This window comes from Engystomops pustulosus, chromosome 8 (genome assembly GCF_040894005.1).
Source record: "Engystomops pustulosus chromosome 8, aEngPut4.maternal, whole genome shotgun sequence".
Classification (NCBI taxonomy): domain Eukaryota; kingdom Metazoa; phylum Chordata; class Amphibia; order Anura; family Leptodactylidae; genus Engystomops; species Engystomops pustulosus.
Window position 1 is genome coordinate 24,169,284 of NC_092418.1, and position 22,368 is coordinate 24,191,651.

Consider the following 22,368-nt stretch of genomic DNA (forward strand, 5'->3'; position numbering starts at 1 on the left):
AGGGCAATAGGCAGGGCAATGGTTGTGGTCTACAGCACAAAATGTGCTTTTGACCCTCTACTTAATAAGAGGGGGAGATGAGGGGGGCCACAATAATAGGGAGAGATGGGAAAGGTCACAATATGAGGGAAAGATGAGGGTTTACAAAATGAAGGGAGATGAGAGAGGTCACAATATGAGGGACCACAGTGTGTGTGGTAGCTGGCAGAGGCACAGATGAATTTTAATAAGAGGTCATACCTTATGCTGGACTCCAATTCCATGTTCACATAAGGCGCTTGTATTGCATGCTAAAAGTGTATCAGGAGTATCTTCACGAGTATCTACATGATCGCAGATTCAAGGTTTAGTCCTTAATGCTTGTGGGGTGGCAGAATATTTGTTCCGGCGTACAAAACGCAAGCGTTTAGGTCGAAACATATCTGTGTTCAGGGAGGAGATTGTGAATATGGTCTCAGGCTGAGTTCACACTATGGCCCACATTTATCAAAAACAGTCCAAGCTGCGCTATGTGAAGCTCGCCTGTGTAGTGTGCAGAGTGCGCCAGATTCATGAATGCACCCTACACTGCTCTGACTAAGAATAGTAGTACTGTGCCAATATATACAGGATAAGAGTAGTAGTAATGTGCTGTGCCAATATATACAATACAGGATAGGATAAGGAGTACAGTGTGGTGCATGTCCATGTTACAGTAATTCCATAATAATGTCCATTTATAGAGGCTAAAGTAGTAGTATTGTGTGTCACGGGTGTCCCTTCGATCCATGTCACGGATCATAGACTCACCCGTGCCCCTCTCTGTGGCGGAGTCCCCGGCCCGCACTTACCTTTCCACGATCCTGCCCCTGTCCCGGCTAGGCCACACGCGCATACCCACTCTCTAGGGTGCGTGCGCTGCCACTCGGGGATATAAAGGGCCAGTGCACCGCTGATTGCCGCTGGCCACTTTTGGGTTTCTAATTAATCTGGCAGCTCCTATCACTCCCCGACGGATCTTTGAACTACCAGCCTTAGAGAAAGCTTCCCTGTGATTCCCGAGTTCCCTGTGTTTGTTTCCCATTCCTGCCTTGCCTTGATCTCCTGTTGTTTATCCCCAGACTTGAACCTTGTCGCCTGCCCTGACTACCAGACTGATCCTGACTATGAAACTGTTTCCTGAACTGGTACCTCGACCTTGGCTGCCACCGCGGGCTAGTCGCACCTGTGGAATGATCTGGTGGCACCCTGCCGCAGCAAAACCATCCCACTCTGTGGTGGGCTCTGGTGAAGACCCGGTGCCACTTAGATTCTGGTCAGAGGTGCCGGCTAGTACCATCTCCCGTGGTGGTCCAGGGGGTGCACTGACCCTCAGCCCTGACACTGTGCTGTGCCCATATATACAGAATAGGAGTATTAGTACTGTGCTGTGCCCATATATACAGAATAGGAGTAGTAGTACTGTGATGTGCCCTTATACACAAGATAAGGGTAGTAGCACAGTGCTGTGCCCATACATACAGGATAGGATTAGTAGTACTGTGCTGTGACCATATATACTGGATAGGAGTAGTAGTACTGTGCTGTGACCATATATACTAGATAGGAGTAGTAGTACTGTGCTGTGCCCGTATAACCAGGATAAGAGTGCCGAGCAGTGTCCATATATACAGTATAGGATAGGAGTAGTAGTAGTGTGCAGTGTCCATATACACAGGATAGTAATATTAGTACTGTGCTCATATATACAAGATATACCGTAAGTGCTTGTACTGTGCTAATACATATGGGAGGACTATTAGTGTTTGTGCTCTGGTGTGTGTACAGAACAAGAGTAGTAGTAATTTACTGTGTGCTTACAAGCAGTATAAGGTTATCTGTACAGTGTAGGGCTGAAGAAACTTCTTTACAGTAATCTCTAAGCATTACTGTATCTTAGTATCAAAGTTTGTGAGTAGTTTTGGTGACTATGGGCCCCCTGGAGCCTTGTGCCCTAAGCTGCCACAAAAGCACCTATATTGCCTACTCATGAGGGTGTATCGTCATCCTAAAAACAGGCAGAATTACATGATGGCTTGAGTCTAACAATACCTCCGGGCTGTTGCTGTAGATTGAGGATTGGGCAGTGTGTGACCTCAGTGTCAAGGTGTTTCATAACCTCGTTACGGTAATTTTTTCATTCAATTTATTAATTATTCTTACAGACATATGTAGTAAACCAATCCATGTTACACTATAAGGTTATCCATGCTATAGTTTTATCACTAGAATATATTCATCACGATTCAAGACAGAATAAAAACCCCGATAGTCGCTGCTCTGTACAACATCTTCTGGGAATTCTGGAATTCTGTACAGTCACAAATCTTCATGTATTTCATAGTAAATGTCTTCATACACATCATATTCATGTTTGTTGAAAATAGTCAAGTTGGACATAGGGGCACATTTACTAAAGGTCCACGGACCTCATTTCCCTCCGGGTTTTTGACGCACGCGATTGGATTTTGGCAAAGCTGTGCCGACTTTCTTGCAACACAAATCGTGGGCGTGGCCGTCGGACAACCCGACTGATTCGGACTAATCACGGGATTTAAAATTCAAATTGTGTCGCAAGACATGCACTCACATACACTGGGAGGAAAAAGGTGAACTCCGGCGGACCTCAGCGGGGAAGCGACACATGCAGGAAATCGGGCGCACGATCTACGACAGACTTCATCTTTGTCGGACAATGCACCTCGGGGATCGGGCAGGGACTGGGTAAGTAAATGTGCCCCACAGTGTCCTCCCTGCAGGCAGCATGTTATAGAGCAGGAATGTCATTGCTTTAAACTATGAGGTCAACTGTGGTATTGTTTCGCTAAAAAATTGAGAAACTTCCTTCCGTACTTGTTTTCCCATCAGCACATACACAATAGGATTCAGGAAAGCGTTAGTGGCGGCTATGCTGGATAACAGCGGCAAATATAATGTAACTTTATACATGAGATGTAACTGCTGAGTATAACTGGCTACTAAGTATATAATCTGCGCTATTAGTAATGGAGTCCTGGTGCAGAAGAAGGCCAGGACCGCCGCTACCACCACTCGGTACAGTCGGGAGGAGGACGTCTTCGGGGAATCCTTCACATGGAGGGCAATGGTGATATTGGAGAATAGGATGACACATAGCGGGATCACACAGCCAATGATGGCAAGGGGGACTACAAGACCTGTCGCTGTAGAGGTCATATGTATCCACATGGGGAGCATTTCTGGATCATTGTACCCATCACAATCCTCCCGTTCAGAATTCCTGTAATCTTCACTTGCATTTCGGTCAGTAGCGGTATATGCGATGCTGGTGAGGTCTTCGGGATACAGAATGCATTGAGATGTGTCACCATAAGAAAACACATCGCTGTAGATGACGGCAGGGACACTAGATATGGCGGCTACCACCCAGATAAGTGCACATACACTATAACTAATCATACGGGACACAAACCTCATGTGCCATATGGGTTTAGCTATGGACATGGCCCGATCAATGTTCAGTGCTGTGAGGATGAAGATACTGGCGTACATATTCACAAAGGTGAGGAAGTTGTATAATTTACACATGTTGGGCCCAAATGACCAATTTGCCTTGTATATGGACACGGCATGAAGTGGATGAAAGAGAAGGAAAGTGAAGTCCGCCAGAGCCAAGTTCAGGAACCAGATGGTCGACTTCTTCTTCTTCATCAGGAATCCAGTGATGAAGATGACGATAAGGTTACCGGCATATCCGATGATACAGGAGACTATGGAGAGCACAAAGCTGGAGTACTGGAGGGCGGTGGGGTGGCTTGTGCTAGGCGTTAGAGCGCTCAGTTCTAGGACGTTGACCATGTCCCAGAAAAAGTAACACATCCTTTCGGAAAAATTGCTTCCCGATTCGTTACTCATTTCTGCGATCTGCCAGACAGAAAATGAAAACTTATTCCAGAATGATCATGTTATGTGTGGACTTTTCAAAACCCAAACAATTTTATTTATTTTCTAAACTTGGACAACCCCATGAACCCTTATCCTGCCTAGGACGTATATGATACATCCTCACAGGGTTACTTCTCAGTAGCCAAGACCTATCTAATATGTTCTGGCTACTGAGAGCCCCAGAATCACAGTTCTGATAAAGCATCTTCTCATGTATGTGATCATTCTTATAGGTTCTGCTGATCCAAGGTCATTGAGCTCTAAATTGGGACCCCCCTTCCTCTCTCCAGCTTTGGCAGGGAGCAGGGAGGAGAAGGAGAGGGCTACAGAGAGTGAGCATATGTATATAAAACAATATTATCTGCTTAAAGGAAACCTACCATTTAGAATGGTAGGGGTAAGCTGTAAGTACCGAGCACCAGCTCAGGGTGAGCTGGTGCCGGTACTTACTTTCGTTAGTGTTATAAACCGCGGTATCGCAGTTTTAACACTTTTTAAACTCTAGACCAGAACAGACTTCGGCGCTGCGTGCGCACGATCGTGCGTGCGCCTACATAGGAAATAGCGGAGATGTTGCGCACGCACGGTCGCGGGCAGCACCGAAGCCTCTCCTGCTCTAAAGTTTAAAAAGTGTTAAAACCGCGATACCGCGGTTTATAACACTAACAAAAGTGCTCGGTACTTACAGCTTACCCCTGCCATTCTAACTGGTAGGTTTCCTTTAAGTAGCTAAAGCTGCAGAAGTGTCAACATAAACTTATGTTCATGTTAATAAGCCTCTCCTACCCAGGACAATCGGAAACAGACTTCATCTCCGATTGTCATGTATTGACAGATCTTTTATTTTCAGTAATGGAGAAGAGGATGAACATTTGATCCTCTACAACAATTCTGGCCACATATTAACTCTCCGACCCAGAACATGGTCCAAAAGTTGCAGGTGACATGTAAAACACAAACGTTCCTAAAAAAATAATTATTTAACACTGGCTCTTAGTTATAGCTGCACTATGGCGTTTTAACTCTTATAAACTGCGAGAGGTTCTGTTTTTGCGGATATACATTTCAGGGATATATTTTAGGGTTTAGAGATACATACCGTAGTTTTTTTTTTTTATTTGGGTTACATTTGTTAAAGGGATTGTAAACAAAAATATACCAGTGTCATGTGCAGTCCAATTTTTGCCAAATTTTTTTGCCAAACCCCGCAGATTTTATGTGCCCATTGCTGCATATTTTGGTCAATATATACACACACACATATAAACCCCTTGCTTTCTTTAGGAAAGTACAGGCAGTCCCCTACGTAAGAACACCTGACTTACAGACAACCCCTAGTTACTTTAGCCCTAGGCTACAATTATCTCAAATGTGTCTGCAATTAACCTATCTTGTACGTAACCTGGAGACTGCCTGTGTTCTGAATATTTGCATATTTTAGTGGAAATTTTAAATTTTTAAGCTTTTATGACAGTTTGCTGAGAGGTTGCATCAAGGTGGTTGTGTGTATTCATTATATAATTATATTTTTATACATGGTAGACTTTGCTTTTTGGAAATAAAAGTCTATTTTGACAGTATATGAGTTTTATATATTTTTTAACAAATTTGTGGACTACAACCAAATATTGTATGGCTTTTGTTTTACCATTTTTGGGGGTGTATTTGCTTGTTGATGTTGAGCATTGTGGTTTATATAAATCTACTCACCTTGACTTATACTTTTTACATCCCTCTTTGTATGTAAACCTCCGCTTTGTTGTTTGATGTAAAAATCTATGTTTTCATGCAATTATTTTTTAAATAATTTGTGTTTGTCATGAGGGTGGTAAAGGCTATCAATTGTGAATTAACTGAAATGCAATTGCCAGGTTGTCTGATTTGAAAAAATTATAGATGCATTTACATTTTAATGTGTTTATTCACTATATTTTGCAGGTTGTGATTATCTACACTTTGCAGCTGAAAACCAGATCTTTGGTCATTTCAGTTTTTATGATGATTTATTCATTTGACCATAGGCCTATGAAGTATATATGAGCTCTGCACACGTTCATTTATTACATTTAGGAAGTTTGAAACAAATTATATTCTCTTTGGGACACATTTTTTTGCCATCAAAGTCAATTTTTATGCATTTTTTTATAATAGAAATGTACACTTTGAATGAAAATTGCATTTAAGTGCCTATGTGTATAAACTCAGGAAACATGTGGTTTTATGGGGTTTAGTATAACTCTTTAAGCTGCAATTTTAGTTTTATTTGTACATGCATTGCAGGGAAAGGGTTAATTTACCCCATCGCTTCATCTATTACAGGTTAAATTACTGTAAATTGTATCAACTAAAAAGACAACACTAAAGGTTTGCTACATGTGGAGATATGGTCATATACTATTTGCATACACAATGCGGATATCCAGTTCTTGTGAACATGGGGGGTCCTAGTCAGTGTCAGACTGGCCCACCAGAGCATCAGAGGATCCTCCGGTGGGCCCAGGTTCTAAACAGAACATGTATCCTAGGAGTAAGAGAATAAAATCCAATTTAGAGGCTACCCCCAGACACTGGTCTTAGTGGAATCCCCCCCTCCCCCAAGTGATATCACATGTCTAAAGTCTCACACTCCCTTTAAAATTTACATCTATTATCAAGCAGATGATTATTTTACATGAGAGATAACACAATAAAACAAAAAGATGTCTGATAAAACACAGAGAAATACAAGTACTGTACATTAGTAAGTGTAGGAATATACTCACATCACGGGCAGACAGAGGACGTGTGAGAATGGCCAAGCAGCGAGATGCTTATATAGGAAACCTACACTGTGCACTATAGAAGTTTTATCTTGTGGTTAAACATATTTCCAGAGAAACTAACTAATATTATGCAATTTTCGTGTAATTACGGAACCTAAAAGCTAGAAAATTCACTGGAGATTGTAACATGATAAAACATCTTTAATGCATTTTAATGCATAGCTACAAAATACTGGTGGTCATTTACTAAGGGCCCGATTCGCGTTTTACCGACGTGTTACCCGAATATTTCCGATTTTGCGCCGATTCTCCCTGAATTGCCCTGGGATTTTGGTGCACGCGATCGGATTGTGGTGCATCAGCGCCGGCATGTGCGTGACGGAAATCGGGGGGCGTGGCCGAACGAAAACCCGACGGATTTGGAAAAACCACCGCATTTAAAAAAAAGCTTGCATTTACCTTCACTCAGCCCGGCTCGGTGTATTCCAGTGCGTTCCAGGGAACTTCAGCGCAGCAGCGCCACCTGGTGGACGGCGGAGGAACTACCTTAATAAATCCCGGCCAGACCCGATTCCAGCGCAGAGAACACGCCGCTGGATCGCGAATGGACCGGGTAAGTAAATCTGCCCCAGTGTCAGATTTGTTCATTAGCTTTGCCATTCCTGCGTCACTGATGCAGCCACCAGTCAGCTTCTTAAAAAAGCTGATTTTAAAAATGTCTTTGTCATCATTCTGAATCATTTCAGTACTTTATATAAGTTTATTTAACATTACCCAGCTCCCTGCAGAGTATGGTGAGTCTATGGGAGTGGCAACTGCGGCCTGTGTGTGCCTGTGTCTCCTCATGCATTCTTCCTCTCCTCTACACCATTCCCTTCCCTGCCCTGCCTGCTCAATGAGTGTGGAGAAGAGGAGACTGAGACACAGACACACAGGCTGCAGCTGCCCCTCCCCAGGGACTCACAACACACTGCTGGCAAGGAGCCAGGTAATGTGAATTAAACTTATATAAACTACTGAAATGATTAATAATTCTGACAGAGGCATTCTTAAACTCAGCATAGCATAGATTATTGGAACCTGGTACCAGCTAAACATGACATTCCTGGTGACAGGGTCCCTTTAAGTGGAGGATCCTGGTACTAGTGGCACAAGAAAGCTACAAAATGTAAATGCAAAGCTATTATATAAAACTACAAGGCCCAGGAATTGGTGATGATAACATTGGCTGCGTACCTCTCTTTCAGTCTGTGATCCTGATCCAATCCGGAATAAATCGGAAGTTTCTGATCATTTTGTGACCTGTAATCTTCATTCTCTATCCGTGATCCTCTTTGTCATTATTAGGGTTTAGTCCTCTGTTCTGTAGGCTGCAGACCTAGCTGCTGTGACTCACTTCTCCTTAAGCAAAGTTTGTTCACAATGAATGATTTTAGCTTTATGTGACCCTGTTGAATGTTGATCTAATGCATATACTGTACACATGACTGGATATATCAGCAGCTTGCACATAGGTCAGTCTTTCAGGATTTCAGTGACCTGATGTGACCAGCTGACTCCATTCCTCTTGCTCTGTTGATCTCTGCCAGCCTCCGTTCCGTTACCCTTGTGGTCACTACAGCCTGGATACAAGGAAATAAATATCAGGATCATCTATTCTGCAATCCCCATGGACTACATCTTATGAGAATCTGTTATTTATGCAGTGATGTCTCTTTTTCGATTGCACAGCCCTCAGGAATATAATTAATTCCATACTAGCCTAGGGCGGCGCCTAGATACAATTGTTGTTGTCTTATGTTCGCAGTTCTTCTACACATGTGCAAGAAAAGTTGACCATTTCAGACATCATCTCCCTCAACAGCCTGAGCCGAGAATGCATGTGTATGGGAGGGATGGAGAGAGATGGCTGTCAAAGAAACACACTTTCAAAGTTGTATAAACATCTGTAACAAAAAAAAATTGAGAAAAATATATAAATATATGTTGTAAACTCAAGATAAATTTTGGTTTCGCTGACCTATGCTCAGAAGCATCACATCTTGTGATGGTCAACACTCAGCACTCTGCTGTGCCCATATATAAGGGATAGTAGTAGTAGTACTGTGCTGTGCCCATATATACAGGTTAGGAGTAGTAGTACTGTGCTTTGCCCATATATACAGGATAGGAGTAGTAGTACTGTGCTGTGCCCATATATAAGGGATAGGAGTAGTACTGTACTGTGCTCATATATACAGGATAGGAGTAGTAGTTCTGTGCTGTGCCCATATATAAGGGATAGTAGTAGTAGTAGTACTGTGCTGTGCCCATTTATACAGGATAGGAGTAGTAGTACTGTGCTGTGCCCATATATACAGGATAGGAGTAGTAGTACTGTGCTGTGCCCATATATACAGGATAGGAGTAGTAGTACTGCCCTGTGCCCATATATACAGGATAGGAGTAGTAGTACTGTACTGTGCCCATATATACAGGATAGGAGTAGTAGTGCTGCACTGTGCCCATATATACAGGATAGGAGTAGTAGTACTGTGCTGTGCCCATATATACAGGATAGGAGTAGTAGTGCTGCACTGTGCCCATATATACAGGATAGGAGTAGTAGTACTGTGCTGTGCCCATATATACAGGATAAGAGTAGTAGTACTGTGCTGTGCCCATATATACAGGATAGGAGGAGTAGTACTGTGCTGTGCCCATATATAAGGGATATCAGTAGTAGTACTGTGCATTGCCCATATATACAGGATAGGAGTAGTAGTACTGTGCTGTGCCCATATATAAGGGATATGAGTAGTAGTACTGTGCTGTGCCCATTTATACAGGATAAGGCTATATTCACACTGCCGTGAGCCCGCCGCACCTTAGCACGGCAGGCACACGGCAGCGCGGGGAGAGGAGGAGGAGGTGAGCGCAGCTCACCCCCGCCCCTCTCCATAGCGATGTGTGGCCGCGGCACCGTAATACGGCACGTGTGCTGCACCATACCGCTGCCGTAGGGCACCGCGAGCCCATAGAAGTGTATGGGGGACGTATATCGGCCGCATATACGTCGGCCGAATATACGTCCCCCATACTGTAGTGTGAATGCAGCCTTAGAGTAGTAGTACTGTGCTGTGCTCATATATATATATATATATATATATATATATATATATATATATATATATGGGCACAGCACAGTACTTCTACTCCTATATATATGCCGATAGATATATACAGGATAAGAGTAATAGAGTAATACAGGATAATGATAATAGTAATACTATGCAGTATTCCTTTATACTGTATAAGAATAAAAGTGCTGTATCCATATACCGTATACAGTATACATGTATTAGTACTGTGCGGTATCCATGTGTACAGGATAGGTGTTGTAGTGATAGTTGCTCACTTATACATAATACACTCACCGGCCACTTTATTAGGTACACCATGCTAGTAATGGGTTGGACCCCCTTTTGCCTTCAGAACTGCCTCAATTCTTCGTGGCATAGATACAACAAGGTGCTGGAAGCTCCTCAGAGATTTTGGTCCATATTGACATGATGGCATCACACAGTTGCCGCAGATTTGTCGGCTGCACATCCATGATGCGAATCTCCCGTTCCACCACATCCCAAAGATGCTCTATTGGATTGAGATCTGGTGACTGTGGAGGCCATTTGAGTCCAGTGACCTCATTGTCATGTTCAAGAAACCAGTCTGAGATGATTCCAGCTTTATGACATGGCGCATTATCCTGCTGAAAGTAGCCATCAGATGTTGGGTACATTGTGGTCATAAAGGGATGGACATGGTCAGCAACAATACTCAGGTAGGCTGTGGTGTTGCAACGATGCTCAATTGGTACCAAGGGGCCTAAAGAGTGCCAAGAAAATATTCCCCACACCATGACACCACCACCACCAGCCTGAACCGTTGATACAAGGCAGGATGGATCCATGCTTTCATGTTGTTGACGACAAATTCTGACCCTACCATCCGAATGTCGCAGCAGAAATCGAGACTCATCAGACCAGGCAACGTTTTTCCAATCTTCTACTGTCCAATTTCGATGAGCTTGTGCAAATTGTAGCCTCAGTTTCCTGTTCTTAGCTGAAAGGAGTGGCACCCGGTGTGGTCTTCTGCTGCTGTAGCCCATCTGCCTCAAAGTTCGATCTACTGTGCGTTCAGAGATGCTCTTCTGCCTACCTTGGTTGTAACGGGTGGCGATTTGAGTCACTGTTGCCTTTCTATCAGCTCGAACCAGTCTGCCCATTCTCCTCTGACCTCTGGCATCAACAAGGCATTTCCGCCCACAGAACTGCCGCTCACTGGATGTTTTTTCTTTTTCGGACCATTCTCTGTAAACCCTAGAGATGGTTGTGCGTGAAAATCCCAGTAGATCAGCAGTTTGTGAAATACTCAGACCAGCCCTTCTGGCACCAACAACCATGCCACGTTCAAAGGCACTCAAATCACCTTTCTTCCCCATACTGATGCTCGGTTTGAACTGCAGGAGATTGTCTTGACCATGTCTACATGCCTAAATGCACTGAGTTGCCGCCAAGTGATTGGCTGATTAGAAATTAAGTGTTAACGAGCAGTTGGACAGGTGTACCTAATAAAGTGGCCGGTGAGTGTATATATGTATTTATGTATTCATTTATATATAAGATTAGTAGTACTGTGCTGTGCCCAAATATACAGGACAGGAGTAATAATAATTTGGTGTACCTATATACAGGATAAAAGTAGTAATACTATGCAATGCTTGTATATAAGGGATGGGAGCAGTAGTGATGTGCCCATATATAAGGGATTGGAGTTGTAGCACTGTGCTGTGCCCATATATAAGGGATAGGAGTAATAGTACTGTGCTGTGCCCATGTATATACATATACATGGGCACAGCACAGTCCCATATATAAGGGATTGGAGTTGTAGTAATGTACTGTGCCCAAATATATGTATACATATATAGGATTGACTTTTCAGAAAACAGAAAACACATTTTGCTGACTTGAGGGAGGAAGTGGTAAGATGGAGAGAGTTTTGGTTGATGTAGGCAGAACGTCATCTTCCCCATAAAAAGACAACTATTATCTGCACATGTGTAGTGCTCTGGGAGCATTGAACTTTGGGCATTTCCAATATAAACTCAGCAACTTCTTACTTTATTTAACATAGAGGGTTAATTTGCATGGATCTTTGTTGTTTACTACTGAATGATGTCACATACATTTATCAGAAGTGTCTGAGGTAAAACTGTTCTGGTTGCCCATGGAAACCAATCAGAGCTCAGCTTTCATTTTATAAACAGCTGCGGGAAAATGAAAGCTTAGCTCTGATTGGTTGCCATGGGCAACTAGATCAGTTCTGCTCTCAGACCCTTCTGATAAATCTATTTGTACTATGTATGCATAAAACTGTGGAAAGGGTTAATGAACATTATAGGGGTTAAAATAAAAACATTGTTGGCCGGGATAGGGCAGGTTAAAAAAAATAAACTTATACTTACCTCCGCAGTCTCACCCATCCTGGCTGCGATCTCTCCGGTCCGTGCCCCATGTAAACAAACAGGGGCTCACCTTCTGGCCGGATGAGATGCCTACAGCCACCCATCCCGCATGCTACAGGCATGGGAATAGGTAAGGGTGAGTGTGATCGGCCACCTCAGCCAGCCGGAAGCTGAGCACAACATGGTTTCCGTGTTCCTGTATGTTTACATAGGACACAGACCGGAGAGATCGCTGCATCGGAGGCTGGGTGGGCGCCTGGGGGGTAAGTACATGTTTATTTTTTTTCAAAAATCTTTTTTATTTTCCTACGCTAAGCTAATAATATTTTTGCACATACATAGATGTGTTTGTATTTTTTACAGGGCTCATTGGAAATCCTGTTTATCTGATAAACAGCCACTACTATATCGGAGTAGACCCTTCCCGTGTGTTTATCTCCATAAAAACAATGCGTATATCATCTTATGGTCATAAACTCCTACACTCATCAGTGTTTACTAAGCTTTATAAACAAGTAAAGCCTCTAGACCCCCTGTAAGAACGCGGCAATCCTAATGATCAATGACTCCTCAATACACGTCTTGGATGATTTAAGTATACGTGAGGAAAAACAGGCTCTACCTTTCCCTCTGTAATTTTAAAGACTAGCTGCTCCTCCTCACATCTAAACTCAAGGGGAGCTGGTAAGTACCTGCTTAGGGGGGCACATGGGGTCTTTCTTAAACAGAAGCAGAAGTGGGGGGCACAATAAGCTCAGGAGCAAATAATAAGGGAGCTACAGAAATGGCATTTTAAGAGGGGGCATTATAAGTTAGGGAAATACCAGAACTAAAAGTGGGTATTATTAGTGTAGATCTTAAAGTAGGGGCATATTATACTTTTTGGGAGCCCTAAGAGTGGTATTTTACTTGTTGGGCTCATTAGCAGGTAGGGTTAGGGAACGCAACACATTTTAACGGAGGGGTAACTATAAATCACACCACAATGTATAGTTATATGGGTGGATAAATTTTGTTCAGACACTGCCAAAAGTTTGTAATGAGGCCCAATGAATTATCATTACACCTCTGATCAGGTGTAAGCAGTATTACCCTCATAAAGTCGCCTATTAGTGCCACATCCTATGAATAGGCCATTTTGCCACAGAACCCTTTTACAATATTAAAGTTTTAACTCTATTTGCAGCAGTTTTAAGGGTTTACAACTTTTTAAGTTAATTTTAACACATTATCGAGAATCAAGAGCCTCAGATGAATCAATTTCTATTGATAAATGTCTTGCCAACTATGTATTTTTCAGAATAATTTCACTCTTTCAATAAATTCTGACTAATCTTACAGATATTTTTTCAGCTTATTATTTTGTACGAATCCTCTTATCTCACTCCTTACCTGCTTTTCTACAAGTACATAAATCATTGCATTAAGAAGGCTCTTGGTAGCGGATATGCTATATAATAGAGGCTGAATCATACAAACCCTATATCGAACTTAGAGCTGCATAATACAAACCATAATTACATAATGTGACCTCCATAGAAAGCATCTGCGTCCTGGGGGGGGGGGGAGGGGTGTTACTAATTTTGGCGCAGCCACAACTGTCCGCATCGGAGATCAGTCTCCGGAAAGCACAGCCCGAAGTTTTAAAGTGGCGGTTGTAAGTAAATAATCAGTAGACGGTAATAATCAGTCGTGCACCATAAAAATACTGACATCTATGAGATGTGCGCCAAAATTTTACATGGACTGCGCCTTCATTTTGCTCTCTGACCATTTTTTTACTGGTCTATTGTGCACCAAAAATTGCGCCTAAAAATGCCGACAAAATACACAGAAATGTGACGGATAATGTGGAAAAGTTAGGCCACGGCCAAAGACAGAGGAGTCGGGATAGTCGGAAACATCTGTTCTTTCTGGCGCAAACCCATTATAAATGATCCGCAACAATTCTGTGCCAAAAAAAAATTAAAGATCCCGGCATTTTTTAGGTGCAGAGGTGATATTACATCTGCCCCACAGTGTCAGAGAAACTGCTTTCTCCCATGTCAGGACAAATTTCATTCTTCCTGACATCACTAACTAGTTACAGACAGTTTTAAAATCTTGTTTTTCATAGAGGAAGCATTGTTTTCTTCCAAAGACGTCAGATACATCACTGTAGATGCTGGCTGGAATGCTACATATGGTGGATGATACCCAGGTCTCTGTACACATACAGCGGCAAAATTTTAGTGAATGAAACTTTCTGAACCATATTGGTTTAATTACAGACAAGGCAAGTTGTATAACTTGTACATGCTAGATCAATATACACAATATACACAATGGCCACACTCTGTTCAGATAGCTAATGTATAGGGGTGCCCAAAGTCAGACCCCCCCACAACCCCTATGCTCATCTTAAACCACTATCATAGAAAACAGTTACCAAAAATTTACAATACATTGTACATTTCTCTCTATATTCCCCACTAGTCTCCGGTTTCCATACCTTATTTCCATGCTTGACAGACCTTAGGATGTAACTGTTTCACAGCCTTTGTAATGTTATAGTTTATAGCAGAATTTCCTAATTTGGGCCTGCACTGGGAAAGGCTGCTGGGTGCTCTTGTTGCCATCAAAGGAAACTTTGAGCTAAACAGAGATCATAGAAGGAATTTCATATGGATGATCCAAAAACTAGGGGAGGAGGGTGGAGGACAGACAGACAGACTGATACAGAGAGCTTACAGCTAAGGTGAGGAAGCACAGATGAAACATTTTCAGCTCTGTGTCTATATCAATGTATCTGGGACTTGTCCATAACCTTACAACAGGAAACAGAGAGAACAGGACTGGCACATGATCAGTGGCGGTATCAATGTGATAAGCTGATCATTTTATCACAAAATTAAAAAAAAAAAAACATACAGAGATTTCTGTATCTAAATATTACATGGCTCATTGGGAAATCATGTCTATATGATTTTAAAAAAAACACTATTATATCAGTTTAGACGCTTCCTGTGTGCTTATCTCCATTTAATCAACGCCATCCTCATCTTATAGTAAGAAAACTCCTCCTCTCTTACTTGAATAGTGCTGACAAACAAAAGTGCTGCCTCTAGCGCCCCCTGTTGAACATTACTCACCCTCTATACAGGTCTTGGGACACATGATATAAGGAAGTAGCTTTATTTGCAATCACTGATCATGAAACAGACGTATTAGTTTGCATAAAGTGGGAACATACAAGTGATAGGATGATAGGTTGAGATTTGAGACTTATTAGAATAGTTTTAAAAGTTTATTTTAAAAAGAAGGAGGCCATAGATAGCAAATATAGGAAGATTACCACAGTCACGGTGCCTGGATCTAGGAGTAAGTGTCCCTGGTTTATCATGATGGATTTTGATGGCAGATTTCCTTTAGGGATGAATCAATTCTGAAAAATGCTATAGATAAATATTTTCTCAAGCTCTTATTTTTTGTAAAAATCCCCTTATTTCACCTCTTGCCTGCTTTCCCACAAGTACATAAACCATTGGATTAAGAAGGCTGTTGGTAGCGGAAATGGTATATAACAGCGGCTGAATCATACAAACCTTATACATGACATGGAACTGCGTATTGTACATACAGACTAGTACCGCGACCTCTGCACAAAGCATCGGTGTCCTCATACAGAAAAAGCTCAGAACTGATACAATCACCACTTTATACAGTCTGGATGATGCCGCCATTGTTGTATTCTTCACATGATAAGCGATAGTGACATTGGAGGTGAGGATAATACACAGAGGAATGCAATAGCCACATACTACAGGTGGAACTGTAAGATACAATGTCAGAGAAACTGCTTTCCTCCATGATGCCAAGAATTTCATTCTTTCAGACATCCCTAATAAGTCGAAAAAAGTTTTACATAAATCCCTTGGAATTGTATGAAACAAAGTCCCAAAAGCTTCAAAATCGAAGTTACCAGGTAAATCTGAAGAAAAGTCTGTAAAGGAGAGGAAGCATTGTTTTCCTCCAAAGACGTCAGATACATCACTGTAGATGATGGCTGGAACACTACACATGGCGGATGATACCCAGATGACCGCACACATACACCAGCAAAATCTCCGGGAATAAAACCTCCGGTGCCAGACTGGTTTAGCTACAGACAAGGCACGATCAATATTCAGCGCTGTGAGGATGTAAATACTGGAATACATATTCATGAGGGTGAGAAAGTTGTATAATTTGCACATGGTGGAGCCATACGGCCAATTTCCTCTTATTTCCGACACGGCATGAAGTGGTAGAAAGAGAAGGAAGGAGAAATCTGCCAGAGCCAAGTTCAGGAACCAGATTTTATATTTGTTCTTCTTCATCAGGAATCCAGTGACGAGGAGAACGATAAGGTTAGCGGCCAATCCGATGATACAGGTGACTATGGAGAGCACAAAGCTGGAGTACTGGATGGCGGTGGGGTGGCTTGTACTAGGAAATAAGGCTCTCAGCCCTGGGGAATTGTATATGTCCCAGATCATGTAACATATACTGTCAACCAGATTTCTTTCCATGGTTAGAAACTGCAGGATAGAAAAGATATATTAATTCCAGAATGTAGATATTGATAATAATAATTATTATTATTATTTAAATAAAAAGGAATAAAATGTTGTAAAGAACTATCTCAGATGTTTGGAACAAGCTCTTTTGGTTCATTCACTTTGCATTTTGTTACTTGATAAAAATACACAAATAAAGCAGATGAATATAAGCAATGCAGAGACACAACCCCTTTCAAATAGCTAATGTGTGGGGGTGCCTCGAGACAGCCCCCCAACAAACGAATGCCCTATCATTGTATAGGAATACCTACATTTGGACCATACCATTGCAATGTACTAATCTTTCTGTATTCCCTATTGTTTTGATTTTACACACCTGTTCGTTTCTGTCTGACATATCTGTCATATCGTAATAATAATTCCTTTATTTATATAGCACACATAGATTACGCAGCGCTGTACAGAGCTTTCCAAATCAGTCATTGTTAAAGGAAACCTACCACTTCAAGTGGTAGGTGTAAGATGGAAATACCGAGCACCAGCTCAGGGTGAGCTGGTGCCGGAGCTCACTTTCATTAGTGTCCTAAACCGCTGTATCACGGTGCGCATGGTGCACCGAAGCTACTTCGGCTGTAAGGATTAAAAAGTGTTTAAACCGCGATGCAGCGGTTTAGGACACTAATGAAAGTGAGCTCCGGCAGCAGCTCACCCTGAGCTGGTGCTCGGTATTTCCATATTATACCACTTCAAGTGGTAGGTTTCTTTTAAGACATAATTACGAACAACTAAAATGACAACATTTACGGATATTTTCTGGTTTCCATACCGTCATCCTGTGTCTTCACCAATCTTGGGATGTGACTATGTAACAGCCTTTGCAATGTTAGTTTCATGCAACAATGTAACCGGTCTCTGTAGCTCCCAATAGTCTTACATTCACTATCTCATATCTTGGAGTTTAGAAACTTATCTTCAATGTTTTGGCTTCTATCTCAACTAACATCTGCATGTGATTATGACTATTTGCAGCAAGTTTTGTTGCCTTAGTAAACTGATCTACATAGTATAAGGCCTTGAGAAAACGGGGTTTACTCCGATGGTGATTTTCTTTCCAGGAATCCATAAGTTCTTATGACCCCCAAGACCTGAGTATAGAAGCAGCTGTGACCTTATACTGTTGGTTAGGGTAGGTAAATAATGGTGACGGATTCCCATTAAGTTTATTGTGATGCACCATTCATTTCTAAAACTAAAAAAAAGTTTCATAAATTGAATTACACTTGAACTGCTATTCAATCTCATTACACGATTTCACCGCTAGGTTAAAAAGTATCATGGTCTGTCAGTAAGAAACTGATGAGAATTTTAACCTGCAACATGCCCATGATTGACATGTTAGGGGTTAAATAGTCATGGGATCCTATTAGTGACTTACAATCACTTTGCATTGCACTAAACACCTTAATCCAATTAACTTTTGGTTGTAATTTTTTTTTTCAGGACATGATAGCACCTACTATGAAGGACACACGTCATATATACATTTTTATGAAACATGGCTTTGAGCTTGGGGCATTAATCTGATACAAACCTTAGTAGGCACTTAAAAAGATCATAGTAGAATCTGGAAAGTTATATAAGCATCGGATTAATAAAGGAAGTCTCTCTTTCTTCTTCTTCTCCTTCTTCCTTCTCTCTCTTTTCTGTCCCCATAAAAAATCTAAATTTCTTCCTTAAAAAAGCTATCATTTCACTCCTTACTTGCTGTCCTACTAGCACATAAACCAAAGGATTTAGGACACAGTTCGTGGCGGCTATGCTGAATAACAGCGGCAGAGCGATAGACAGTCTAAAGATGTACATGAACTTCTGAGTGCAAATAGACACCAAGAAAGTGATATAAGCTAAAACATATGGAGTCCTGGTGCAGAAGAAGCTCAGAATGGATACAATCACCACTCTGTACAGTCTGGATGATGCCGCAGCCTTAGTTTTCTTCACATGATGAGTAATGATGATATTGGAGAATAGGATAACACACAGCGGGATGACATAACCGACCACCACGAGTGGGACTACAAGACGTATCGTTGTAAATGTCACTTCATCCCATGATGTAAAGTCATCGGGTTCTACATCATCTGTGATATTACTGCATAGTTCTCGTGGCAAAAAACTAAGAAACTCAATTACTTCTAAATCTGTTTCAAAAAGGCCACTTATCATGTTGGCAAATTGTGTAAAGTCAAAGGGGGAAAGAGTGCACACGGCATCATCGTCTAAGTCACTGTAGATGATGGCTGGAACGCTACATATGGCGGATGATACCCAGATGACCGCACACATACAGCGGCAAAACTTGAGGGAATGAAATCTCAGATGCCAGACCGGTTTTGCTACAGATACAGTGCGATCAATATTCAGCGCTGTGAGGATGTAAATACTGGAATACATATTCACAAAGGTGAGAAAGTTGTATAATTTGCACATGGCGGACCCATACGGCCAACTTCCTCTTATTACCGACACGGCATGAAGTGGTAGAAAGAGAAGGAAGGAGAAATCTGCCAGAGCCAAGTTCAGGAACCAGATTTTATATTTGTTCTTCTTCATCAGGAATCCAGTGACGAGGATGACAATAAGGTTAGCAGCCAATCCGATGATACAGGAGACTATGGAGAGCACAAAGCTGGAGTACTGGAGGGCGGAGGGGTGGCTTGTGCTAGGAGATAAGGCTCTCAGTCCTGGAGAAGAGTACATGTCCAAGACCAGGTAACACAACTTCTCAAATATTGTTTGGTCCATGGTTAGGAACTGCATGGCAAAAAGTAAAGACACAAACCTGAATAAAATGAAAAAATAATATTACAATGCAGTAACCCCGTTTAGCACTATAAATAATATCACATATTTGCTGGGCCTGGTATACATGTTACACTGGGGCTCAGTAGCTCGTTATATCAACATCTACCACCCCTATCAAGTATTTCAATATGTTTGTCTATTCTCTGCATATATTTTCCTTCCATCGGTCCATCAATGGAATTACATGTGACCCAAAAATTTACACATTACCCTAACAACAATGTAAGGACAACATTTTCCATACCTTATTCTTATTTTAGGATAGAGCTGGGGATCCGACTGTGACTGGTTACAATACAATAAGTGTTACACAATGGTCCTACATTCAGTATCTCTCATAGCTGGGTAATCGTAACTTCCTTTAACTGCTTGACTTCTTCTGCTATCCTATCTAACATCTGCATGTGATGACGGCTATTAGTAGATTATGGCTTTTGCCAAATTAAAGGGACACTGTCCCCCACGCTTTTGCACCACTAAACTAACAGCACCTTCAGGTCGGGATTGAAATATTCTTCAAAAACATTTCCTCCTTAATCTTAATTTACCTATTATGGTATATAAATCGCCTTCAGCATCATATGCCAATGAGCAGAATAGAGTCATATTTTGATGTAATAATCAAATCGGTGTGCAATCACTTTTTAGGATAACAGACAGTGGGAAACCCTAAACCAATGCAAGCCCTACCCTAGGGCTCTTGATCTAACTATTCCTAACTATATCAAAATAGGTTTTATTTGGAGATTGCCCTTATGTATGTACAGTTCGTGTTGATCGGAAAACCCGGCGAAAGTGCGGCCGCGGAGCCCTTAGTAAATGAGCCCCAATGTGTCAAGTTATAATGCTACTTTCATAAAGTGTTTCACAAACTTTACAGACTTATTGTAACTTCCCTTAACTGCTTGACCTCACAAGTTTTAAGCTTCTGCTATCTCATCTAACATTGATATGTGAATGTGGTCATTTGTAGGATTCATCTTTTCTCAATTCAAAATGGGAAATTTGGTGTCATCATCCAAAGACAAGCTTGAAGGGAATGAAAATAGCCAACATGTTTAATAATAATAATCTTCATTTATATTCATCAAATTCAGTAACGCTTTACATATTATATGTAACACATAAAAATAAAATAAGACATGGACACACATCATGTATACATTTTCATAAATATATGGTTTTAAGATTGGGGCATTGTTCTAATACTACCCTTAGTAGGAACTGGAAAGTCATATAAGCATCAGATTAATAAAGGTAGTCTCTTGTTCTTCTATTTTTCTCTCTTCTCCTTCTCTCTTCTCTCTCTCATTCACATATCTGAAATTCTTCCTTAAAAAAGCTATCATTTCACTCCTTACTTGCTTTCCTACTAGCACATATACCAGTGGATTTAGGACACAGTTAGTAGCGGCTATGCTGAATAACAGCGGCAGAGCGATAGACAGTCTAAAGATGTACATGAACTTCTGAGTGCAAATAGACACCAAGAAAGTGATATAAGCTAAAACATATGGAGTCCTGGTGCAGAAGAAGCTCAGAATGGATGAGTAATGATGATATTGGAGAATAGGATAACACACAGCGGGATGACATAACCGACCACCACGAGTGGGACTACAAGACGTATCGTTGTAAATGTCACTTCATCCTAAGATGTAAAGTCATCGGGTTCTACATCATCTGTGATATTACTACATAGTTCTCGTGGCAAAGAACTAAGAGACCCAATTACTTTTAAATCCGTATCATAAAGGACACATAGGGGGTCATTTACTGAGGGCCCGATTCGCGTTTTCCCGACGTGTTACCCAAATATTTCCGATTTGCGCCGATTTTCCCTGAATTGCCCCGGGATTTTGGCGCACGCAATCGGTTTGTGGCGCATCGGTGCTGGCATGCACGCGGCGGAAATTGGGGGGCGTGGCGAACGGTAACCCGACGGATTCGGAAAAACCGCCGCATTTTAAAAAAAAATTGGTCGCACGGGCCATACTCACATGCACCACAATGAAGACGATGAACTCCGGGGCACCTCGGCGGACTTCGGCGCAGCAGCGACACCTGGTGGACATCGGGCGCAGGACCTTCATGAATCGCCAGAAGACCCGAACGCTCGTCAGAGAAGCCGCCGCTGGAACGCGAATGGACCGGGTAAGTAAATCTTCCCCATATTGTTGGCAAATTGTGTAAAGTCAAATAATGCTCTCAGCTTTGTGGAATTGTATATGTCCCAGATCAGATAACATATACACTCACTGGCCACTTTATTAGGTACACCATGCTAGTAACGGGTTGGACCCCCTTTTGCCTTCAGAACTGCCTCAATTCTTCGTGGCATAGATACAACAAGGTGCTGGAAGCATTCCTCAGAGATTTTGGTCCATATTGACATGATGGCATCACACAGTTGCCGCAGATTTGTCGGCTGCACATCCATGATGCGAATCTCCCGTTCCACCACATCCCAAAGATGCTCTATTGGACTGAGATCTGGTGACTGTGGAGGCCATTTGAGTCCAGTGACCTCATTGTCATGTTCAAGAAACCAGTCTGAGATGATTCCAGCTTTATGACATGGCGCATTATCCTGCTGAAAGTAGCCATCAGATGTTACAGGGTACATTGTGCTCATAAAGGGATGGACATGGTCAGCAACAATACTCAGGTAGGCTGTGGCGTTGCAACGATGCTCAATTGGTACCAAGGGGCCCAAAGAGTGCCAAGAAAATATTCCCCACACCATGACACC

The 22,368-nt window shown here is 41.9% G+C and overlaps 2 protein-coding genes across 3 annotated transcripts; both read right to left on the reverse strand.

The window, feature by feature from the left end:
• Nucleotides 1-2,218: 2,218 nt before the first annotated feature.
• LOC140076041 (chemerin-like receptor 1) lies at nucleotides 2,219-14,864 on the reverse strand. 2 transcript variants are annotated; one of them, XM_072122569.1, is made up of 3 exons: nucleotides 14,702-14,864; nucleotides 7,941-8,326; nucleotides 2,219-3,921 (listed from the first exon to the last, which is right to left on the reverse strand). In XM_072122569.1, the coding sequence occupies exon 3, from the start codon at nucleotides 3,910-3,912 to the stop codon at nucleotides 2,815-2,817; it is 1,098 nt and encodes a 365-aa protein (XP_071978670.1). In that variant the 5' UTR covers nucleotides 3,913-3,921; nucleotides 7,941-8,326; nucleotides 14,702-14,864; the 3' UTR covers nucleotides 2,219-2,814. The 2 variants fall into 2 exon arrangements, with proteins under 2 accessions (XP_071978670.1, XP_071978669.1); XM_072122568.1 differs by having other exon boundaries at nucleotides 7,941-8,650.
• Nucleotides 14,865-18,383: 3,519 nt separating this feature from the next.
• LOC140076134 (chemerin-like receptor 1) lies at nucleotides 18,384-19,932 on the reverse strand. Its single transcript, XM_072122640.1, has 2 exons — nucleotides 19,861-19,932; nucleotides 18,384-19,565 (listed from the first exon to the last, which is right to left on the reverse strand). The coding sequence occupies exon 2, from the start codon at nucleotides 19,554-19,556 to the stop codon at nucleotides 18,384-18,386; it is 1,173 nt and encodes a 390-aa protein (XP_071978741.1). The 5' UTR covers nucleotides 19,557-19,565; nucleotides 19,861-19,932.
• Nucleotides 19,933-22,368: the final 2,436 nt, after the last annotated feature.